The 22,080-nt window shown below is 45.5% G+C and overlaps 2 protein-coding genes across 2 annotated transcripts in view; both read left to right on the top strand.

Moving 5' to 3' along the window:
* skib (v-ski avian sarcoma viral oncogene homolog b) overlaps positions 1 to 12,243 on the top strand; it is a 31,940-nt gene extending 19,697 nt beyond the window's left edge. Inside the window, exons 2-7 of the mRNA XM_008289502.1 lie at positions 8,291 to 8,404; positions 8,569 to 8,672; positions 8,758 to 8,990; positions 9,421 to 9,695; positions 9,785 to 10,015; positions 10,111 to 12,243. Coding sequence (XP_008287724.1) covers positions 8,291 to 8,404; positions 8,569 to 8,672; positions 8,758 to 8,990; positions 9,421 to 9,695; positions 9,785 to 10,015; positions 10,111 to 10,332 — 1,179 coding nt within the window. The 3' untranslated portion in view covers positions 10,333 to 12,243. The remainder of the gene's footprint in view (positions 1 to 8,290; positions 8,405 to 8,568; positions 8,673 to 8,757; positions 8,991 to 9,420; positions 9,696 to 9,784; positions 10,016 to 10,110) is intronic.
* A 2,826-nt stretch (positions 12,244 to 15,069) lies between these two features.
* The window catches only part of plch2b (phospholipase C, eta 2b), a 10,966-nt gene continuing 3,955 nt past the window's right edge, over positions 15,070 to 22,080 (top strand). The window contains exons 1-10 of the mRNA XM_008290084.1: positions 15,070 to 15,409; positions 16,341 to 16,487; positions 17,382 to 17,625; positions 17,737 to 17,866; positions 19,704 to 19,874; positions 20,475 to 20,568; positions 20,659 to 20,862; positions 20,953 to 21,073; positions 21,782 to 21,953; positions 22,034 to 22,076. Of these exons, the coding sequence (XP_008288306.1) occupies positions 15,070 to 15,409; positions 16,341 to 16,487; positions 17,382 to 17,625; positions 17,737 to 17,866; positions 19,704 to 19,874; positions 20,475 to 20,568; positions 20,659 to 20,862; positions 20,953 to 21,073; positions 21,782 to 21,953; positions 22,034 to 22,076 (1,666 nt within the window). The remainder of the gene's footprint in view (positions 15,410 to 16,340; positions 16,488 to 17,381; positions 17,626 to 17,736; positions 17,867 to 19,703; positions 19,875 to 20,474; positions 20,569 to 20,658; positions 20,863 to 20,952; positions 21,074 to 21,781; positions 21,954 to 22,033; positions 22,077 to 22,080) is intronic.

The following is a 22,080-nucleotide window of genomic DNA, read 5'->3' as shown; positions in this document are numbered from 1 at the left end:
AAATTAGAACGATCGTTTGATTTCTGCTGAAGTTACCTTTGCATTGTATGGAAAATGCCTTTTTGTGCGGCTCTGGGAAAGAACATTTTAGCTGCTGCTGCTTTGTGCAACACTAAATTGCTGGAAAGCCTCTTTAAAAAAGGTCCATTAATAGACCGAGATATTCTGTGGCTGATCTTGAAGCTTGCAAAAGAAAAGCACCCTTCGATGAAATTAAATTGCAGCAATACATGTGAAAATGTTTTTGCAGGAAAATATTTTCTGTCAAAACACAGAGTGTCGACACATCCGTTGGTTCATGTCGCGAAATCGTCCGATTTATTCTGAATTCCTTTTTTTCCCCCAATTCCAGGAAATATTATGAAAACAGATATTTCTAATTAATCGTAGCATTTCAAACCTTTTTATATTTAGAGATGGTTTCCGTGTTTGTTTATGACATCAAACATCCAGCGCCGGAGCCGTCGGACCACAGCGGTGCTGTTTACATTGAGCCTGAATGTGTAAATGTTGTCGTTTGGTTTGTGCAGAAACCATTAATCACTGAATCATCATTCCAAACAATGTGAATTCTAATCATGCCCCAAATTATTATGTGAAGTTCCGGCTGTGGATAATTTAAAAGTCAGAAATGCATGACTGGCAGAGGCTCAGACGAGGGTCAGTGTAATGCCAGGGGATTAAGCTTGCATGGCAAAGATGGCGTTGGCACTGCTGCACAACGGAGATCAAGTTCTGTGAAGGCACGCACACATGTATGAAAGTCGGGATACGGCCACAGATATGCTGTGAAATTTTCGGCAACGCTGCTGCATGATGTTGTAAAAAATATAAATATAGGGACGGCAGCGAAAAGGTCCAGAACGCTGAAGAGTTTCTCCATTTTAGGTGTCGAACACATGTCTGTCTGGGAACCATTTTAGCCGCCCCGACACAGACTTTCTCACAGCTTTGCCTTAATTCAATTCAAGAGCACATAGACAATCTGAATTACCGCTGTGTGTTCCTGGCGTGATGCTTCTGAGGCTGGCTGCTCGGAGCTTTAATCAGTGGAAGCTGCAAGGACCAGAAAAAAAAAAAAAGAAAAAAGGAATAACGGCTGTATTTGGATGACTAAATATTTTGTTTGCTTTAAGCCGAAAACAATTACAGTAGCATGTTTTTGTACCCAAGTCAACCAAAACCAAAGCGCTGTTTGGTTTACAAATCTAATTTCCTCACAGATTCTCCTCTTCTCTCTTGTATTCGCGCCGTTCCTGAAAGCTGCGCGAATCTGTTTCCAGTAAGAGTTCATTTCATCCATGATGGGCACTAAATTAAACTCCATAAACGCAGAGGCTGCCGTTGCTCTTTCTCTCCATTTTTTCTGTCTTTCTCGTTAACCTTCATCCCCTCCGGCCTCCTGGTCAGCGCTGCAGCTGCTCCTACATTATAAGTGTGCTAAATGTTAATAGAAGCATAAAGCCATTGTGTGTGTGTGCGTCCCAGCCAGTGTGTTTCTCCATCGGTTTATGGATACAGCCTCGCGTCTTCCCTCAGATCATGTGGTGTGATGTTTAATTCTCTTATTCAAATAGTGCAGCGGGGGGGCTCGCAACTATCTGCTGAATTTGGCGCTACACGCGTCTATAAATACACCAGTCACGGAGCACGTTCCCTTTCCTAAGATAACTTTGACTCACACCCATACCAAACATGCTCACGCTAATAAAATATAATCTGCAACGATATCTGTTCCGTGTCTTTTAGTGTCGGGTTTCCACGTCCGTTGGAATAACTAACGGGTCCTTTTTTACTGTGAGGTCATCCTCCGAGGGAGCGCGATTCGGACGCCGCCGTCAACAAACTGTAAGAAAGGCGGGCAGGCACGTCCCGTTGTTATGGTTGCCATGTTTGGACCTGAACTGGAATTCATTTCTCGTCATGCAGTAGTACAGTAATCTTTCTTTTTGTTTGCCTCTCGCCCGCGAGATGATCTTTTCATGCACACACAGGCAATTTCGCTTCATTCAGGAGCAGGTTTTTTCATGACGAGGATACCAGAAATGAATGTTGTCAGCAGAAGATTATGGAGAGTTAAGTGTGTCTTAATAGTTTTAATCCACGTTTGGATGTGACGTGTGCTGGCATTGAATGAAGTGAATTAAACCAAAAACAATACATGCACAGTGTGTCTTCACTGCAAAAAAATCTCCGTCTGACTTTTTAACTCTTGATGCAAGTCGCCAAACGACATTTAAATCCTCAAACTTGGTGTTAAAAATACCTTAAATCGTTGGCCTTGCTTTGAAAATCAGTCAAATGTTCTTACTGCTGCGGTAGATTGGCTCCTTTTTAAGTTATAGAAACATAGTGATTGCTAAGAGGAAGGTTTTACAGAAACAACGGATCACTCTTGTATGTCGAAGGTTTTACTTTCAGTAATTTTTATGAAAATCTGGTGTAAACTTGCTGTTCCTTCATTTCTGAGGAGCTGCTAAAGCGCTTCAGCTCACCTGTTCTGCTTCATGGCCAACGAGCTTCAGCTTTTTGATTCACTCTCACTACTTTCAGAACATTTTTAGATCACTATAGTACTCTATAGGACTGTCCTGTCCCGCTCCGATACACCGACACACACAGTTAGCAACTAGCTGGTGAATGGACTCGAGCATTTAGGAGCTCCAGAGCAGGTGGAGGAGCCCAAAACGGAGCTTAAAGGACAACGAATTATATGAATTAAACTTAGCGGCTCTGTTGATTCTTATGCAAACTGCTGTTGTGATCGTAGATGTTCTATCTGGAGCTTCTCTCTGCTTCAAAAGGTGGCCAACAGTCTGTACACTTATCACAGATTTATGGTTTAGTGAGGTGTGTTTGTGCAGCTCAAGATCACAGATGTGCTGCACGGTGGTTCAGTGGTTAGCATCGTCGCCTCACAGCTACAAGATCCTGGGTTTGTGTCTGAAGTCTGGGATCTTCCTGCGTGGAGTCTCCATGTTCTCCCCGTGCAGCGTGGGTTCTCTCCGGGTTCTCCGGCTTCCTCCCACAGTCCAGAAACATGCTGAGGTTAATTGGTGATTGTAAATTGTCCGTAGGTGTGAATGTGAGTGTGCTTGGTTGTCTGTCTCTAAGTGTAGCCCTGTGATAGACTGGTTACCTGTCCAGGTGAACCTGCCTTCGCCCTGAGTCAGCTGGGATAGGCTCCGCCCCCCATGACCCTGGTGAGGATGAAGGTGTAGAGATGATGGATGGATGGATGAAGCAGCAGTAAAACTACTGCATGGACAAAGACAATATTTTGTCAGGACGTGCTCACATCGCCTGAAGAGTGTGGAGCAGGTTTTACCTGAAGGTGTTTCTGGAGCCATTAGATCTTGCGTGGCATTAATTCTCCACACACAGTTCTCTTCATGAATGGCTGATTTCACAGAACCACTGTAGCGCTGTGCTGCTGTGCCTTGCAGCCATACTGTGTGTGTCGAGCTGTGTGGATCTGATGAGATTTTCTACCTTTAGGAATAGCAGCTTGTCCTGCATCCACCTTAGACCTCATCAAGTCTCAATCCCAAAGACAATTAGGACAATCCAATAAGCTTTGCTGTAATGCCGACCTTATGCCAGGCCCTGTGGCTGTCTTTGTGGGACTCGACCGCCGTGGCTCACTTTAGCTCACACAAACAAAATATCCTCGACAACAGCGACGGAGCAAACTGATGAATTAAGCTAAGATTTAGCGAGGGGAAATTGGAGCTTGTTCCGTATCGGCGTGGAACTGAGATGAAGTTTCAGTGATATTCTGGGAACAGACCAATAATTTTCCCCCAGCTGTTAGGAGGTGACCACAGGGCTTTATATAAATCAAGGGACTGCCGTTTTATTTATGCAGCGAGAGTTGAATAGAGAGCTGGAGGCATCCCTGTGACCGTCCACACCAAACTGCAGGGATCACATTACTAAAACTAGTATTCTGTCACTTCCAACTAAGGCTGTTACCCGAGTGAGCCATGCCAGTTGGTGTGCCCTTGAGTGAGACAGCGCCCCACTAAGCACATGTCGATCTGGGGATTACATTCAGGGGTTTAGGAGGGGAAAGGAGGCCGTAATCTGAAACTGTTGTGTCTTGTTGCTGTGCGCTTTCCTTAATGCCGTGCTATCATGCAGCGTGCGTCCGTATTGTATGACCGCTGCCCGAGGAAGTTCAGCTGGGGGAGCTATATTTGTCCCTCCAGATGAGAGCTGCCCCATGTTTTGTTTCTTGATCATTTCATTTGAGGTTTTTTTTTTTTTTAGCGCCACAACAGATGCTAGAGGTTCCACTTTGGGCCTTTCATCGCAGCCGTCCTCGTGAAAAATATGAAAAATTACTCGTTAACGCGTCAAAATGACATTAATGGAGGTGAAGTTATGAGGAGAACGCGGTTTAGCATTGTGGGTAATATGCAAACTTCCTTGCTGATAGTTGGGTGAATATTGGCAGCATTTAGCCGCCGGCACAATAATTATAAAGCTGCAACCAGCAGACATTTAATGTAGCTTAACATAAACACTGGAAACAGGGGAAACTCCGAGCCAATCTCCTTACCGGCACCTGAAAGCCCACTTACTAACATGCTATATCTTGTTTGTTTAGGTGGATGTTGTTAGCTGTAATTGGATAGAGGCAGGCTAGCAGTCCCCCCTCATTCCAGTCTTGAAGCTAAGCTGTGTCTTTATATTTACTGTAAGAGAGAGCGGCTCAGTCGGTTCATCCCACAAAGAAAGCAACGGTTTGGTTGATCGCGGCTTTTCTTGTACTTTTGGGCTTTATTCTGATAATAAACACAGACAGTCACACAGGTTGTTCCCAAACCTGACTACTGTTGTTGTTAAACTTTGTTGAACTTAATTTCCTTCTACCATGACAGAACCAGTTTGTTTCATCACCCAGTTAGGTAATGTGGTGAACCGTCTGACCTCTCTGAACCCTGTCTGATCATATCAATTATAACACCAACAGCCGAGTTATTCTGAAACTGCAGTGGAGCAGCGAGACGGCCACACCTTAGCCACGCTCCCAGCCTGATACCTGGTTAACTCATCCTGTTAGACTCTCATCCCTCTTCAATCTGCCACCACCTCCCCCATCGCCTCCCCTCCCCGGCCTCTCCATTCATGTTCCCGTCCCTCCCCCATCGCTCCTCCTTTGGCTTCTGTCCCTGACGGCAACCGGAGTGTGTGTCAAAAAAAAAACATGAAAATCGTTGACAACATGGACGCAGTTTGTGAGGAAAACACACACAATGCTGCAGAAGTTTTCCAGATATCATTTTACCACCTCTGTGTCGGGTTGCAGAAACCCTGGACAGGTTAGTGGGAGGAGGGTTTTTTTCCAGCTGACCCTTGTTTGAGGTGTTTTGCTGAAACTTCCTCCTCAGCTCACAAAGTTCACGAGACCTTTAGCGTTTCTGTATTCAAAACCTCCTCGATGCCACAGAATTACTACGCCGGCGCTCGATGGACAAATACTGTTGATTAGCTCCATGTTCAAGTGAAAAAACAGTTCAATCGAAATCACGCTCCAGTTAGCACGATATCGACGAATTATTACCCGGGCGGGTCAAACGCGGCGCGCTGGGAGCAGGTATTGATATGTTGGCGATGTGCTGTGCGTCTGTGATTATCTGCCTCGCCAGCTTGAAAATAACCGCAGCCTATCCTTGTATTAGCATGCCATTATGTGGCGCTAATTAAAAAATAAAGCATGTCTGCTCTTGCCCATCTGCTATTAGACCCTGTTTAGCCTACAGGTTCGCTTTGAACTGCTCCCTCATTACAGCGCCTCAAAGAAATATCATACAATAGCGAGTTGAAAAGGGCAATGCTTGAATGGAGTCTGAAAGGGGAGGCTGTACTTGGCCTTCAAGTATACATTCCTTCAGCTCAGTGCTTCCTCTGTGGTCCCCCTCTCCTGGCCCACCCCCCTCCCACTCAAGACTCAGTTCCCACAGGGGACCGGGCCAAAGCAAACTCCTCAGAGGAAGTCTCCCTCTCTCACCAGTGTGTGTGTGTGAGCGAGCGAGGGAGGGATGGATGTCCTCTCTGGGCTCTGTGGGACCAGCCAGGCAGTAGGATGTGCGAGCAGCGTGTTATGACTCCGCGGCCATGCTATGTCTATGATGTGGTGGTGAGTAAAGCCCGTGCGGCTGCTCTCCTGTGAGGTCAGTGTCATATTTAGCCAGCAGGTCCCTTGTGGTGTCTGGGAGTGTCTGTTTTCTGGCTCTATTATGTCTAGTGCTCATAGCCTTCCTGGAGCTGCAAACCTCAGGGTAGAAATAGTACCAGACAGGCAGACATCCTTTGTCAGGAAAACAACAGTCACGTCAGTAATTACAGAGTCTGATTACACCAGGGCAGCAGTTCTTAGAATACCACCGGCCTTGAGTCAGGCAGGTGAGGGGTCGAGTCACCGTCGCCGAGCAGTCAGGAAGAGGTCTGGGTTAAAGGAATTAACCTACAGAAGCAAAACCGACATGCGTAACTGGGTTTGTGTGTGATGTAGCGACTGGTAAGACGGGTAGAGAAAAAAAAAGACTGGTTAGACAGGTAGACATCTGTGAGGCAGCGAGACGGGAGGGGAGTGTCCAGACAAACATGTAATGTACACCTCCGGCAGCCTGAAACCTGCAGGCACAGCTCACAAGTTTCATGTTGGTTATGGATTCATCCGTAACCTCTCGCTTGAACCCGCTGCCTTTTTAGCATAACTGTGAGTCTGGAATGAAAAACTGTGTTTATTCCACAGATCAGGGGTCTGGAGGTAGCCATCTTATAGTTTAGTCTACAAAACTTGACAAGAAAAATGTTTTAAGACTAGTTTCCTCCAGCCAGAGGCGTCTTCTTTAACTCTCATGTTTTGTCGAGCTTCGTTCGACTTCCTTCCACCGACATGGATGAAAGCAGACAATCAATTCAAACTAAACTTTATGTAAGTGAAGCAGCTGCCTGTGTGGCAGACGGTGTTCAGGTATGCAGTGCCAGACCTGGCTTCACACCTCCGTCAGACGCACACACTCCCACTAACACACATCCACTCCCACGCACACATATGCATGCGTACACCCGCGGCCGCCCACCTCCCCACACGGGCCCCACTCCCACTCAGCAGCGCAGAGAGCCCGGCTTCGTGTGGAAAAATCTGTGAGACGTGATTCATTACCAGCTGGGCTCGGCGCTAAATGAAGTTTGTCATTAATTTCCATCTTTAGGTGATTACAGCGAGCAGCGATTAAGGTTTCACAACTACGCACAGCCCTGCAGGACCGTCTCCCATTGAGGATTTTTGACGGTAGACAGAGTAATCGTTTGTCTCGAGTCGCACACGAGGAGATGGGAGTGTTTGCCATTCCTGGAGGCGTGATGTCATCGTAGTGAGTAAGAGAGCGACAGGCAGGTCTGTGCTGGCCTCGGAGCCTGCCTAGGTAAACATATCCTCTGTCTGACAAGTGCAGACCTGAGGGCTGAGCAGGTCGGCTATCTCCTCGCTCGCTGCTGCAGCTTGCCACACACAGGCATACGATACATCCCAGAAATGGAAAAAAACGCTGGTGGGATTGGGTATTTTGTGGCGCTTAACAAGGCAGATGCTTCCTTCCTCAGGTTTTCAGATCAGCCCCGAACCGTGCACATGACTCGGCAGCTCTGCCTTAATGTGCAGCTGTTTCACTCGATCGTCTGTCAAATCGGAGTGCAATTACTTTAATTCGTCTTCCTCTCTGTCTGCCTCCGTCTCTGGATTGCAATATTTCTGTGGTTCGGGGAGTCGATCTGCTCCACCTGACGGCGCCTCTTCTGCCTGGCAGGGAGCAATGTAGCCCTACTGGCTGCCAGCCAGACCAGCTTGAGTGTCTGCTCAGCTCAAAGCCCTGCACACACACACACACACACACACACACACGCTAACACACACACGCTAACACACAAACATGCAAACATGCCAAGCTCAGAGACTGAACGCTTACACAGACACATCCTCTATCCTCCTTCCCTCTCTGTGACTTCTTCTTCTTCTGCTGCTGTTTGTATAATTTCCTCCCTTTCGGTGACCTTCTGCTCTCTTGCTGGAGGGCAGAATTGTAAAACATCACTTCATGTTCTGACAAATCCGTGTGTTGCTTATGAATAATGCCATTTACAGTCATACAGTAGCATTTTTAGAAGTTGTGGGCTCTCGAAAAATCCGCCGCACTCCATGATGTAATATCTGCACTTTATCTGTGTAAAGATGCCGATGATTAACCGTCTATTCTCTCTCCTCTCTCTCTCTCTTCAGTCTCCCAGCCCGGTCCCGGCCAAGAGGTCCAAATTTGACAAATTACAGTCCCCGTCAGCCGACAAAGACAGGAAGCCGGACTGGCTGCAATCGCTGTCAAAGTCTGCACACAAGGTTCGTACGCTGTGTCTGCGTTCAGATGAAAGGTCAGCGGAGCTCTTCGTCTGACCTCCCATCGTCCGGCCCTGTTAAATAAAGAGGAGCCTCTAAGTGCATCACGGCCGGTCTGATGTTCTGGTGCTAGTTTACCGAGCTTGTTGTTTTGTTTGTTGTTCCAGGATCTGAAACAGGTCCAGCTGAAGCAGAGGCCCTCTGCCTTCCGCCCCTGGTCTCCTAAAGCAGCAGAGAAAGAGAAACCGGCCGCCCAGAGCGAGGACGAGAGGTGAGTCTCCTGAATGCAGCTGCACAGAATATCTGCTCAATCAGGCTCGTGAAACGATTCAAACGTGTCTGTGTTGTCTCCACAGATCCTGCTCAAAGAATCAGGAGACTTTGGCTGCTCCCAGTCTGGCACTTGCTCCCCCGGCTCCTCCGGTCCATCCCAAGGACGGCCACGCTCCTGGCAGGGGGCCCGCCGCCATCTCCATACAGGAGCTGCATAATGGCGACGCGCAGCCTTCAGCCAAACTCGCCCACTCCGCCAACCGGGCCGACGACATGGACACGGACGGAGAGATCGACGTGGACCACTGTGACGACAGTAAGGACGTGATTTAGATTCAGGAACAATCAGAAGGATGAACACAACAGTCACAACATTCAGTAGGAGACGAGATTTCTTCAGTCGCAACTTTTATTACACAGTAATACTGGAAATGAGCCACAGTGGAGCTGCTTCAGGGTGATTCACGAGCAACTGCGCCACCTGGTGTCGAGTCGAAGAAGTGCAGCATCATATTTTTATATTTTCCTGTTTTGTAGCTGCAGAAATATGCAGTTTTTCTGAATTGTTAAAATACGAGATACAACTGGAACGAAGCAGAAAAGTGATTTGATTTTCATTATTTCTGCTGTCTGTACGAGTGCTCACGTCTATCAACAGTCTAATACCAGTCCTAGTTTAAACACTCCTTCTTCAGTGTTGTTGTACTTTAATCAGGATCCTAATACTATTAAATCTGTGTCTCCAGGTCCAGTCCCGGCCTCCGCCCTGGTCTCACCGCCCTCCGCCTGCACCAGCATGTCCCAGCCTCTGACTCCTCAGAGCGGCACTCGGGCTCAGGAAAGACCCACGTGGCTGCCGGGGACAATTTGCCCCGAGATGGACGCCATGAGACAGATGCTGTACGCTGGCCTGGACACCAAGGAGGTCCGGGAGAAACTCCTGCAGGAGATCGTCAGGATGAAAGTGAAGCAGGAGGAGAAGCTGGCAGCTGCTGTTCAAGCTAAACGCAGCCTTCAGCAGGTAGCACACGCTGTTGTGATGAGAGTTAAAGGATGTCTGAGTGATTTCTAGTTTTAATGATGCTAATGTTTTGTTCTTTTGCTTTGCAGGAACTGGAGTTTGTGAGGGTGGCTAAGAAAGGCCGTCTTCGTGAGGCCATCGAAGCCAAGCGCAACTTACGAAAGGAGATCGAACGCCTTCGTGTGGACTGGGAGAGGAAGATGAGGGATGCAGAGGAGTCCTGTGGGCGGCTGAAGAGAGAGCTGGAGAGGGAGAGACAGCTGCGAGTCTGCGACAAGGGCTGCGAAGCCGAACGTCTGCGGGTCAAGTACTCCACTCAGGTGAGCCGTCTCCACCAGACGAACCAGGGCGCTGATTTGTCATCGCTGATCCTCGTCCGTTTTCATTCGTACTGACGGCTTTTTGTCTCGCGCAGATTGAAGAGCTGCACGTGCAGCTACAGCAGGCGGAGGCCGACCGAGAGCAGCTGAGGCAGGAACTGCAGCAGGAGAGAGAAGCTCGGCAGAGCCTGGAGAGCGTCGTCAAGGACCTGCAGGCCCAGCTGGCCCTGCAGGCCAACAGCAGTCCTCCTGGAGACGCCAAGGAGGCGAACACAGACGCACACAGACAGACCACACAAGCCGCCAACGGATCCTAAAGTTGCACACGGACAGAAAGACTCGATCAAAAAAAAACAAAAAAAGAAAAAAAAAGGAGCATGTTTAAGGACTTTATCGCACCTCCTGTTGGGAAAAAAGAAACTCTGCAAAAGTGGGTTTTGTAGAGGAACACATTGTCATATATAATATGATATATGGTATACATGGATGTTATTATGACAGTATGAGATTTTACGAAATGAACTGGAAAGTAGCATGATGTCTGAGCATGTCATAGAGCGTGAAGCTAAGAGAGACTCCTGCAGCGATCAACACATCTTTCCAGTGACGTCAGAGCCCTCAGTTCGACACCTGACGCTGTCCAATGATGTTTTGTTTTGGTATAAGCTATTCTAAGATGTGCAAATATAGCTACATAACACTACTTGAATATGAAGGGAAGAAACATGTCGGCGAAACGTGAGCAGACGATGAAACTCTTGGTGCCACAGAATATTGGTACACTCAAAGGTGTCGTTGCAGACCACTGGAAACAAGAGACACAAGTTTACCACTATTTACTTTTAATATCCGCTTGCTTTTTATAACTGTGTAGAGGATGTACTTTTTAAGAAATATTGCTTGCGCAGCACTGTTATTCCACAGGCGAGAAAAAAGAAAAAGAAAAAACAAACATCCATAAACAAACATGTACGCATGTATACCAGCTTATCTACCTTTTGTATTTTATCAACCTGAAGTATTGGAGGTTCTGTGGGCTGCCTTCAGGTCCACCACTGTTTTATGCTTAGATATTTTATGGAAGTGTTACTTTTCGTCGTTGTTTTCCAGTAATGTTTTGTTTTCTTTTTGCAACCGAACCATGTGGTAAATAGCAGAATCCTTTGCCCACATTAGTCCAGATAAGTCTACAAACACACTCCTAAAAGAAAAAAGAAAAAAAAACTCCAATAGCTGTCTGTTTATGTTGAAATACGGTACTTCTGATTTTCTACGGAGTATTGTAAGATAATTTATATTCTACAATAATTTGCTGCCTATCAACAGAAAGCATTCATTTATAGTCACTGGTTTTAGGGCTCTTAAATCAACAATTGCTGTTTATATGAACAACATTTCTACATATATACAAAATATGGATATATATTTTTTTACTTTAAGAAACGGAATTGCACTTTTTAAAGAAAGAACCTTGCATTGTGCATTGTACTCCCTGTTACATTTTTCAAATCACAAGTTAACATGAACTTTGAATTTAAATACGCTTTCCCTCGGTCTCCTCTGATGTAAATACGATGATATTGTAAATAAGATATTTGTTGGTATGGTATGTTTGCTTGCTCCAGACTTAAACTGATTATTATTTTTTTTGTTTTGTTCTTACTTGAAACCAAAAAGAGACTATATTTGGATTTGGATTCGTCGCCGCTGGTCCCTGAGTGTCGTTACAATCACGGGGCGTTGACCAGAACAGACGGACGGACTCGCCGGTTTAAACCGTCGGGGGTCGTGAACTCGACCTGTCGGTAGTTTCTGACACACCAACAGAATATTATAAATTCTCCCCTTGATTCTTTTTTTTTTTTGAGCAGATCTTTATTATTTGATGAATTATAGAGTTATATATTATACCACAGACCAAAAACCGATAAATGGATTCTAATTCTCCGCACCTCCCCTCGTCAGGTAGAGTAGACATGACGCCTCCTCATGGTTTAAACCTTTAGGTGCTCTCGTATATTTTAGACAAGAAAACACTTTTATGTCTTATCATTATAATACCCTCGCTCAGTATTTGTTGGGTACAGTGTAATAGCAATATCCATTTTGTTAGCTGATGCTGTTGTAGTTTTGGTTTGGAAGTGGGGTTTCACTTGCCTCTTGTTTCAGTGTTTTCTTTTTCCTTCAGAAAACTTGTATAATATCCATTAAAATCTAAATCAATTCTACTGAGGTCTGAGAAGTCTTTTTTTTCTTTCGTTTTCACCGCTGTGGATGTGTGTGTCTGTGTGCTGCTCTTCAGGTAGTCGGTCTAAACTGAAGTAAATAATTTGCACCTACAGTCATGTGGACGCTGAACCGTTGGTTCCTGATCAAACACCTCAGATGTCCTTTGTCGTGTTTTCTGCCCATTAGAAATGTTAGCACGCAAACTCACAGAGGCAAGACGGAAAACACTCGACTGCTGAACATCAGCGTTGTTCCTGCGAGCGTGTTTCAGGTCTGATGTCAGAACATCGCTCAGAGCGCTGCTGAGCCTCACGGAGCTGCAGGCTGTGAACTCGCTGTTTGAACAGACGGAAAATGTCGTTTTGCACAAACCTCTGGTGCAGTGACAGCAACGGGCTCATAAAAGCAATATATGTGGAACAGTTTATTGAACTAATGTACAAATAAGAATAAATAGGCTCCTGAATACAAGGTGTGGCTATTTTAATAATGATGTAATGCTCGCTCAGCGTCAAGTTATTTAACAGCCACACCTCGTACATTTAATAAGAGGAGAGCAACTTCCAAAAGTACAGAAGCAAGAACTTGAGGTTAGGAAATGATTACTTAGGCTGCTAGCACCGTCCTGAAATGTTTGGAAAAATGACCATTCATACGTAAGTTATGCATAAAAACAGCTTCAGTTTCTTTGAAGCTTTTGAACTGATGTTCGCTGAAGGTTCATCCATCATCTCTACACCTTCATCCTCACCAGGGTTATGGGGGGCTGGAGCCTATCCCAGCTGACTCAGGGTGAAGGCAGGTTCACCTGGACAGGTAACCAGTCTATCACAGGGCTACACTTAGAGACAGACAACCAAGCACACTCACATTCACACCTACGGACAATTTACAATCACCAATTAACCTCAGCATGTTTTGAGGGCTCAGGTGGTAGAGCCGGTTGTCCTCCAGTCGCAAGGTTGGCGGTTTGATCCTCCGTCCCTCCACAGTTGAAGTGTCCTTGGGCAAGACACTGAACCTGAAGTTGCTCCCAATGACAGGCAGCACCTTGCACGGCAGCTCTGTCACCATTGGTGTATGAATGTGTGTGTGAATGGGTGAATGAGAAACATTGTTAAGCACTTTGGATAAAAGCACTATATAAGTGCAAACCATGTTTCTGGACTGTGGGAGGAAGCCGGAGAACCCAGAGAGAACCCACGCTGCACGGGGAGAACATGGAGACTCCACGCAGAAAGATCTTCTGCCTGTGAGGCGACGATGCTAACCACTGAACCACCGTGCAGTCCTACAAACATGAAATAAAAATTAGAAAACACAGCATAGTCCTGGTGACACCTGCATAAAATCGATTTTAGTCAAAGTACATGTTGTGGAAAAACGTCCCAGTGTCTTTGAATGTTGTCGATGAATCACGTGTTGTTAAGTTAATACAGGACTGCACTGTTGTTCACCTGTTAGCTGAATACCAGCAGATCTCCAGCCAGTCTCTGTCTTTACAGAAGCGTTTACTGCGTGTTGTAAAAGCTTCTGTTGAGATCTCTGCGTCTGTATTTATGGATTTTTAAAAGACATTTTTCACACCAGTCTGACTCGTCACATAAAGCACAGGTGTGGAGAAAAACCCTCCGGAAAACCGGGTTTACTACCCCGGTGGCATGTGCATGTGTTTATGTGCTACAAGTATGTCATGAGCACATATGTGCACATTTAACCAACCTAAAGAAACACTCGACTTGCAGGGTATCATTATTCTCTCCAACAATCAGCTCCTGGTACGAACTGACAGCATTACAACTTCCTCGTATGCAGCGTGCAGTAGTTTGACAGAGCTGTGAGTGAGCCAGTGTGCTCGAGCAGGAACATCTGTGGTTTATCTCCTCTGATTTGTCGTCATGTCTGCCCCGATGAAGACCCGTCTGACAAACATGTCGGGTCAGTGAGATCATCCGCCTGCCTGACACGCCTCGAAGGTTTTTATTAGCTGTTGTTCAGGAACACCTCTACCTGATGTCAGTTTTATAAGCCCCACGCAGGCATCTTCACTTCTGATGAGTGACGGGTTGAAATTAGAGCTATGTGTGGAATTAGATCACACCGCCAGCAGACGGTCCCGCCCAAACAGGTGCAACAGAACTTACATAAGGGTGGGAAGGTTTTAATGGGCATCGGACAAAATGAATGGAATTAAAGTGAATAATAAATACTCTGTTCTTTTCTGCATTAAGTCCATTCATAAATGTTTTACTGGCTCTGCCCACATGATGAGGCGCATACTGTATATCACTCTGCTGCCTCTAGGGGGAAGTCATTACACACACTTGATGACTGGATCCTTTAAGCTTGTTAATAGCCAAATGACCCATAAATCCTAATGCTGTCTATCAGAGACACTTATTAATTCTGCCATAATTTCTGCATTCTGTAATGATTCTGGCTCCCATACTGGCCGTTAAATGAGAAATTTTGCACCCCTCCTATCTGACTCTCTTCCCTCAGAGGCTTACTGGTTGCGTGAAAATCCCTCCATGAAAGCAAGGCTGAAGCCTCACTCCCAGGATTACAGCTTGAGGAAGATTTAGTTGCACACTTCCTCTCTGGGAGCCTCCTCTACGTGCAAACAATAAATAACGAAGCACCTATGGCCGCCGCTCTGGACCACGGCACACGAGATGAGCAGGAATGAACCGTCGGGATGGGAAGACTGCTCCCTGACCCCATGTGGGACGGCTTTAACTGGACGAGGAGGACATGCTGACGCTGAGAGAAGCTTTAAGGACTTGTTTCTGACGGGCCCAGCAGAGTGAGGTGGGTTCAGGTGAATGGGACAGGAGAACCAAATGTACAGTTCAGGGATGAACATCAGCCCAGCGATGGCACCGACGTCTCCGGGGCTGAGTGGCAGTCCACCGCTGTCCTCTCTGTCCCCTAAGAAGACCACCTTTCAGTCTCTGGGATCTCTGTCGTCAGGAGTGTTCTCGCCCTCGCTGGGTAAGGGCTCCTCTCATGTGGCGAGGCAGGCCTCCTTCGACTCACCCACCCCGTCCATCATGAGCTCCCCAAAGCTCTGGCAGAAAGCGTCCGTCTCCAGGCTCGCAGAGGAGTTCTTCTGGATCGGAGGGAGTGTGGTGGCGCAGCCCAAATGGAGGCTGGGTCAGATAGGTGAGGCTCACTCAGAATAACAACAGGCTGGTCAGCAGGAGCTCCTGCAATCTGCTGTAAACTTTATCACATTATTGGGGCTTTTTTTAAACCGTGCTTTGTGAATCTGAAACATCCACGAGGATCTTTTCTTCCAAATGGCCTTCAAAGTGTTGGAGCTGCACATGAAGCAAAACAGAGAGGCAGCGGGGCAGATAATGGGCATATGGACGGGAGACAATCCTCTAGGATTAGCCTGAATGATGTGTCAGGTTGCGTCACACGTATCAAAGCTTCAGATTACAAACAAAGCTTACCTGCTCCCAGCACACAAAACACTGAACTCCTAACGACCTGAACGCTACGAGAATCCCTTTAGATCTGTTTCTTGCTTTTTTAGTTTAAGACTAGTGGGGAAAAAAACATTTATTCCAAGAAGTGTCAGAGTAGAAAGGAGTCAGGAGAAGTGATTTGGAGTCACTGTGATGAGTTCATGGTGTTGTTCTGTAGAGACTAATCAGTTCAGGATTGTGTCCGTCCTCCTGAAAGAATGCCTGTTGTTATTAACACATAAACAACCACTTAAATCCGCGTGACGCAGCCCATAATCTCATAAACTAGCGCTTGATGGTAAACCTCTAATTGTCTCGACTGCTTCGGGGATTCCGTTGGAGTCGTATCGGCTTCCTACACAAAACTACAGCAAGCAATATAATGTTTTATATGTTGGGGATTGTCTTGATTAATAACATTAATCACAGCTTGGAAATGGTTCAGCTTAGATGCACTTCATATATCAGCTTGAGAAATCTCATAAACTACAGACGAATGGTTCCAACGTATCGAGAGTTCACTATAGTGCTGAAACCTAACATTTGATGTTCAGAGTTTAAGAATGAGAGAATCGTAGCTGGTTTCTGACAAGCTTGTGTCTCCTTGTGCTGGCCTGTAGTGGAGAGGTGTATGTGCACCATGCAGACCGGCACCCAGATGAGCAAAATGAAGGGGAAGAAGAAAGGACTGGTCCGATTCTTTTACCTCGACGAACACAAGTCCTGCATCCGGTGGCGGCCCTCCAGGAAGCACGACAAAGCCAAAAGTGAGCAACCATCACTATGAAATAACAGTTCTGTGCGTATCTATGAGCTGAGTCCAGTAAAACCAGGTGCTGGAATCTGATCAAACAAAAGTTTAACTAAAGAGGTTGAATCTATTTTTCTTTCATTGAGGCTACAGTACAACCAGGAACCTGTTGTGCTATCACATGTGTTTGGGTGTCGTCTTGTGGCATCTGTGAAGAGTTTCCTCTGCTATTTATTGGTTATTTCAGTCTTTAAAGAAGTCTAAGTGTTGACCTCTGACCTCTTTATTGTAAACCTGATGTTGTTCTGGGCCTAAGTAGTCTAGGAGTAACACTAGTAAATTCACAGCTTGGATTTTGGCTCCCAAACACACGTCGACACATTCAGATTGCTATTAAAACACATTTATCACAAATCTAAATGTGTGTCTTGGGTTCTATAAATCTTGAGGGTAGTTATTTACTCCATCCATATCTTGGTCAACCTGAAAAAAGAATGTGCAATAAATCCGTATTTGATACGAGGATGTAAACAAAGAGAGAAACTAGAACAATGCAGTGGTCAAGGATGAAGAAATAACCACTGTCCCATTTCTTTTTAATGGGAGTGGCTGTAAATTCTTTATTAATACGGATAAACCAGCAGCCTAATAGAGGAATAAGAAGTGGGACAGTCATTATTTTTTCATCTCTACCAGACCGCTGGTACCAACCATCCAGACAACCTGATTTCATTATTTTAATTCTGCCAACACCAGCGCTCCTACTGCAGCGCTCCCTACGTTTCAGGATTAATACGTAGCCACACTAAAGATGAAATAAAACATAATAAATAGGGAAGTTGTTTAATACAAATCAAGTCTCTAAATAATCACAACATAACCTGTAACCTGCCGTCTGTTCTCGTTTCAGTAACCATCGACTCCATCCATGAGGTGTGTGAAGGCAAGAAGTCTGAGATGTTCCGGCACTATGCAGACAACCGCTTCGACCCAAACTGCTGCTTCAGCATTTACTACGGGGAGCGAGTGAAGTCCCTGGACCTGGTGACCACCAACGCAGAGGAGGCCCGGACCTGGATCACCGGCCTCAAGTACCTCATGGCTGGCATTAGTGACGAAGACAGTCTGGCCCGAAGGCAGCGCACTCGTGATCAATATCCTTTATGCAGCTGCTCATCTGTTCAGCCTTTAAATGTGACTACAAACGTTTTATTTGATATCAAACCGATCATTTTTGCCCGGTTCAGCCTTAACTGCGGTCCTACGTGGTTACAGCAGACTTTCTCTGAGGCCGACAAAAACGGCGACGGCACGCTGAGCATCGGAGAGGTTCACCAGCTGCTCCACAAACTCAACGTGAACCTACCCAAGCAGAAAGTCAGGGAGATGTTTCAAGTAAGACCTTCCACATGGCTATTCATGGACGTTTCCATAGATGTAATGTGCATATGACCTACTATCAGCTCCTGTAGCTCCAGGCCACACGGCTACGGAGCATCACTCCCATTGTGTCGGCTTGATTGGTGACTCTACTTGGCTGAAAAAGAAACCAACAAGCCTGAAGGTCAACGCATGAAAAGTCAACCATCTCTGCTACTTTCAGAGTAATAACATCTGTCTGATGACGACTCATCTTCAGGGGAACACGAGCGTCAAAACTAAGTTTTACAGAAAAACATTTGGTAGTTGTTGAGACATTTCACCTAAAGCAAGACTTCACGGTGACGCTAGAGGAAAGGTCAGTCGGGCTCATCCTCTGAGGACCAGGAATGTCAACACAAAGGTTCATGGTAGTAGTTACTGGGAAACAAAAGCTTCATACTGCTATTTACAGAGGCTTGACATGGCTAAAATAAAAAAAAAAAGATTTGTTTGTGTGGGCTGCAAGGTGGTTAGCATCGTTAGCTAGAGGGTCACCGGTTGGCGTCCCGGTGAGGATCTTCCTGCGTGGAGTCTCCATGTTCTCCCTGAAATTGTCCGTAGGTGTGAATGTGAGTGTGCTTGGTTGTCTGTCTCTAAGTGTAGCCCTGTGATAGACTGGTTACCTGTCCAGGTNACTTGGCTGAAAAAGAAACCGACAAGCCTGAAGGTCAACGCATGAAAAGTCAAACATCTCTGCTACTTTCAGAAGGATAACATCTGTCTGATGACGACTCGTCCTCAGGGGAACACGAGCGTCAGAACTAAGTTTTACAGAAAAACATTTATTAGTTGTTGAGACATTTCACCTAAAGCAAGACTTCACGGTGGTGCTAGAGGAAAGGTCAGTAAGGCTCATCCTCTGAGGACCAGGAACGTCAGTACAAAGTTTCATGGTAGTAGTTGCTGAGACACAAAAGCTTCATACGGCTATTTACAGAGGCTGGACATGGCTAAAATACAAATAAAAAAGATTTGTTTGTGTGGGCTGCAAGGTGGTTAGCATCGTTAGCTAGAAGGTCACCGGTTCGCATCCCGGTGAGGACACCCTTCTGCGTGGAGTCTCCATGTTCTCCCCGAAACTGTCCGTAGGTGTGAATGTGAGTGTGCTTGTTTGTCTGTCTCTAAGTGTAGCCCTGTGATAGACTGGTTACCTGTCCTGGTGAACCTGCCTTCACCCTGAGTCAGCTGGGATAGGCTCCGCCCCCCATGACCCTGGTGAGGATGAAGGTGTAGAGATGATGGATGGATGTTTGTGTCAAAATATATAATCTAATACAAAATATTTTTAAACCAGAAAACTAAAAGCATACGGCACCAACAGGACAGAACACGACAGACAAAGTGGCGACGGAAAGAAAAACAGCTTAAAAAAAACAAACCTTGTCAGTAAAATAAATAACGTGTACATGGACTAGACCACTGATGCCACCACCAGAGCTCTTCTCTGTGCGTTCTTTGCATCATTTCAGTCACAGAAGCAGTAAGACGAAGACAGAGCCAGCAGACAAATATGTATATACAGTATTTTGGCGGCGCGGTGCAGGAGAGCGCCACAGGAAGGCCATATGGCCGCCACAGATGGCTTTAGCTGCACTGCAATGCTGCTTTAGTTCAGTGGCTCGCCGGCCTCCTCCCTCCCTCCCTCCCTCCCGATGACAATAGTCTGTGTGAGCGAGCTCTGTTTTGATAGCGAGCGAGATATATCCCTCAGATGGTGGTACATATTTTCTTTGGCAGGGCAGTTATCTCAAATCGCACATGCTGAGAGAGTTATCTCTGGCTCATGGAATAGTTTTGTCACTATCTGCAGGAGGCAGACACGGACGAGAACCAGGGCTCTCTGGGCTTTGAGGAATTCTGCTCCTTCTACAAGATGATTTCCACGCGCAGAGACCTCTACCTGATCCTCATCTCCTACAGCAATCAGAAAGAAGTCATGGATCTGCACGACCTTGCACGCTTCCTGGAAAATGAACAGAAGGTATAAATGAGTCAAAGGAAACCTGCTGATCTGTCGTCTCAGGTGGAAAGAGTACTTATTGCATACGTTATTATACATGTCTTTGTTATTACACATGGACGCCCTGATTTATTTTAATTTTTTTGAACAGCCATTTATTTAATTTATATTCTTTGTCCTACCTTTCTTTACTGTAGTTTTTATTTTTGGTGACCAGCTCATTATTCCCGTATTGGATTCAAATTCAGTGCAAAAAGAGATTCATGGGAACAATGCATGCATGTAGTCCAGAGTTACTGCTCTAAAGGATTTTAATGGATCATTTTCACTGTTGATGATTAATTTAAAATGAAAAAAATAAAATAAAATAACCTAAAAACAGTTAAGACAGTCCCAAAACTTTCCACTTCCAGCACATAGATTTGAATAAAGTCTTGTGGTGTGAACATCATTCTGCACCGTGAAGCTCAAACATCCAACAATCAACATGAACTCCAACATATTCATGACTGAGGAGACGTTAAAAAGCCTGATTAAATTCCTGCTACTGCAAGAAGGAGCATTTATTGCTTCTGATATGTACAAAGCAATGAATCCAAAACCCTGCTGATCTACTTGTAGATGCGCGGCCTGACCAGAGAGCATCTCGTCGACATCGTGGCCAAGTTTGAGCCGTGTCCTGAGAACCTGCAGCGCATGGTGCTGGGCATCGATGGTATGTCCACTATGCTTATAATTAATGTGAGAAGTGAAGCATCTGGCATCTGTGAACTGAACCAGACATGACATCAACGTGGTCTTCTAGGGTTTACCAACTACATGCGGAGTCCTGCAGGCGACATCTTCAACCCCGACCACAACCAGGTGAACCAGGACATGACGCAGCCTCTGAGTAACTACTTCATCTCCACATCACACAACACCTACCTGACAGGAGACCAGCTGCTGTCTCAGTCCAGAGTGGAAATGTACGCCTACGTCCTGCAGGCAGGCTGTCGCTGTGTGGAGGGTAGGAGCCGGCAAAGCCACAACTTTAGCTTGACTTCATGACACGACGGACAGTTTCTCAGCTTCTCTTCTTGTGCTTCTTGTCCCTCAGTGGACTGCTGGGACGGACCAGATGGAGAGCCCATCATCCATCACGGCTACACCCTCACGTCCAAAATTCTCTTCAAGGATGTCGTCGAAACGATCAACAAATATGCCTTCACAAAGTCACCGTGAGTGCTGTTGGGTCTGAAGGCTGGCAAAGGTTTTGTTCAGCTGCACTGTAAAAAAAAACAAAAAGAAATCTGGTAAAATGTTGAAAAGCCAGATAAAGAGTGAAAATCATGACAAATATCTGGAAAATATGGAGACTTTTAGCTCATTTAAATCCAGTAAAACATAATAATTTTATGGTCACACATTGTAAAAGAATAAATAACAGATTTTTGGTGCGTTATGTCCAGTTTTGGCCTGTTTATGTTAAAGTGATGCTGTTGGTCTCTGAGGTCTGTAACAAAACAGAGAACCTGTTTTTAAAAAACTATTTTAATCCTTATGCATAATTTTTCTTTCAAGCAACAGCAAATATCTGTAAATAACAATAATTTATGCAGATTTAATTACAGGAAAAATAATAGCATAATATTATTATTTACAGTTTGGGCCTGTTTTTTATATTTAACATGTACATTGAAAATTATAATTTTACTAGTTATTATCTAGATTGTAAGAAAACAGATGAAATTTGTAAGATAGCAGTAAATTTAAGAAGTTTTTTTAGTTTCTTTCTTTCTTTTTTTTTCTTTTTTTTTTACAGTGTGTTGCTGTTAAAAAACAAAAACACATGAACCTTGTAGAACCTTGTAGAACCTTGTAGAACCTTGTAGAACCTTGTGCGTCACACTGGCTCTGCCCTTCATGCCTCCTCGTCTCGCCCTCAGGTACCCGGTGATCTTGTCCATAGAGAACCACTGCACTGTGCCTCAGCAGAAGAAGATGGCTGAGTATCTGAAAGAGGTGCTGCAGGACAAACTGGACCTGACCAACGTCAACGTGCACGAATGCAAGAAGCTGCCGTCCCCGGAGATCCTGAAGGGGAAAGTTTTAGTCAAGGTACAGCTGTAGGCATGTATATTCAAACCTGAGCTAAAACGCATACATGGATGTGAAATGTCCAATCGTTCAATCTTCAGGGAAAGAAGCTGCCGGCAAACATTGAACCTGACGCAGAGGAAGGTGA

This window comes from Stegastes partitus, unplaced genomic scaffold, assembly GCF_000690725.1.
Source record: "Stegastes partitus isolate 25-593 unplaced genomic scaffold, Stegastes_partitus-1.0.2 Scaffold14, whole genome shotgun sequence".
In the NCBI taxonomy this organism is placed as follows: Eukaryota; Metazoa; Chordata; class Actinopteri; family Pomacentridae; genus Stegastes; species Stegastes partitus.
Note: the sequence above shows the minus strand (reverse complement) of the source record. Positions and strands in the feature narration are given on the sequence as shown.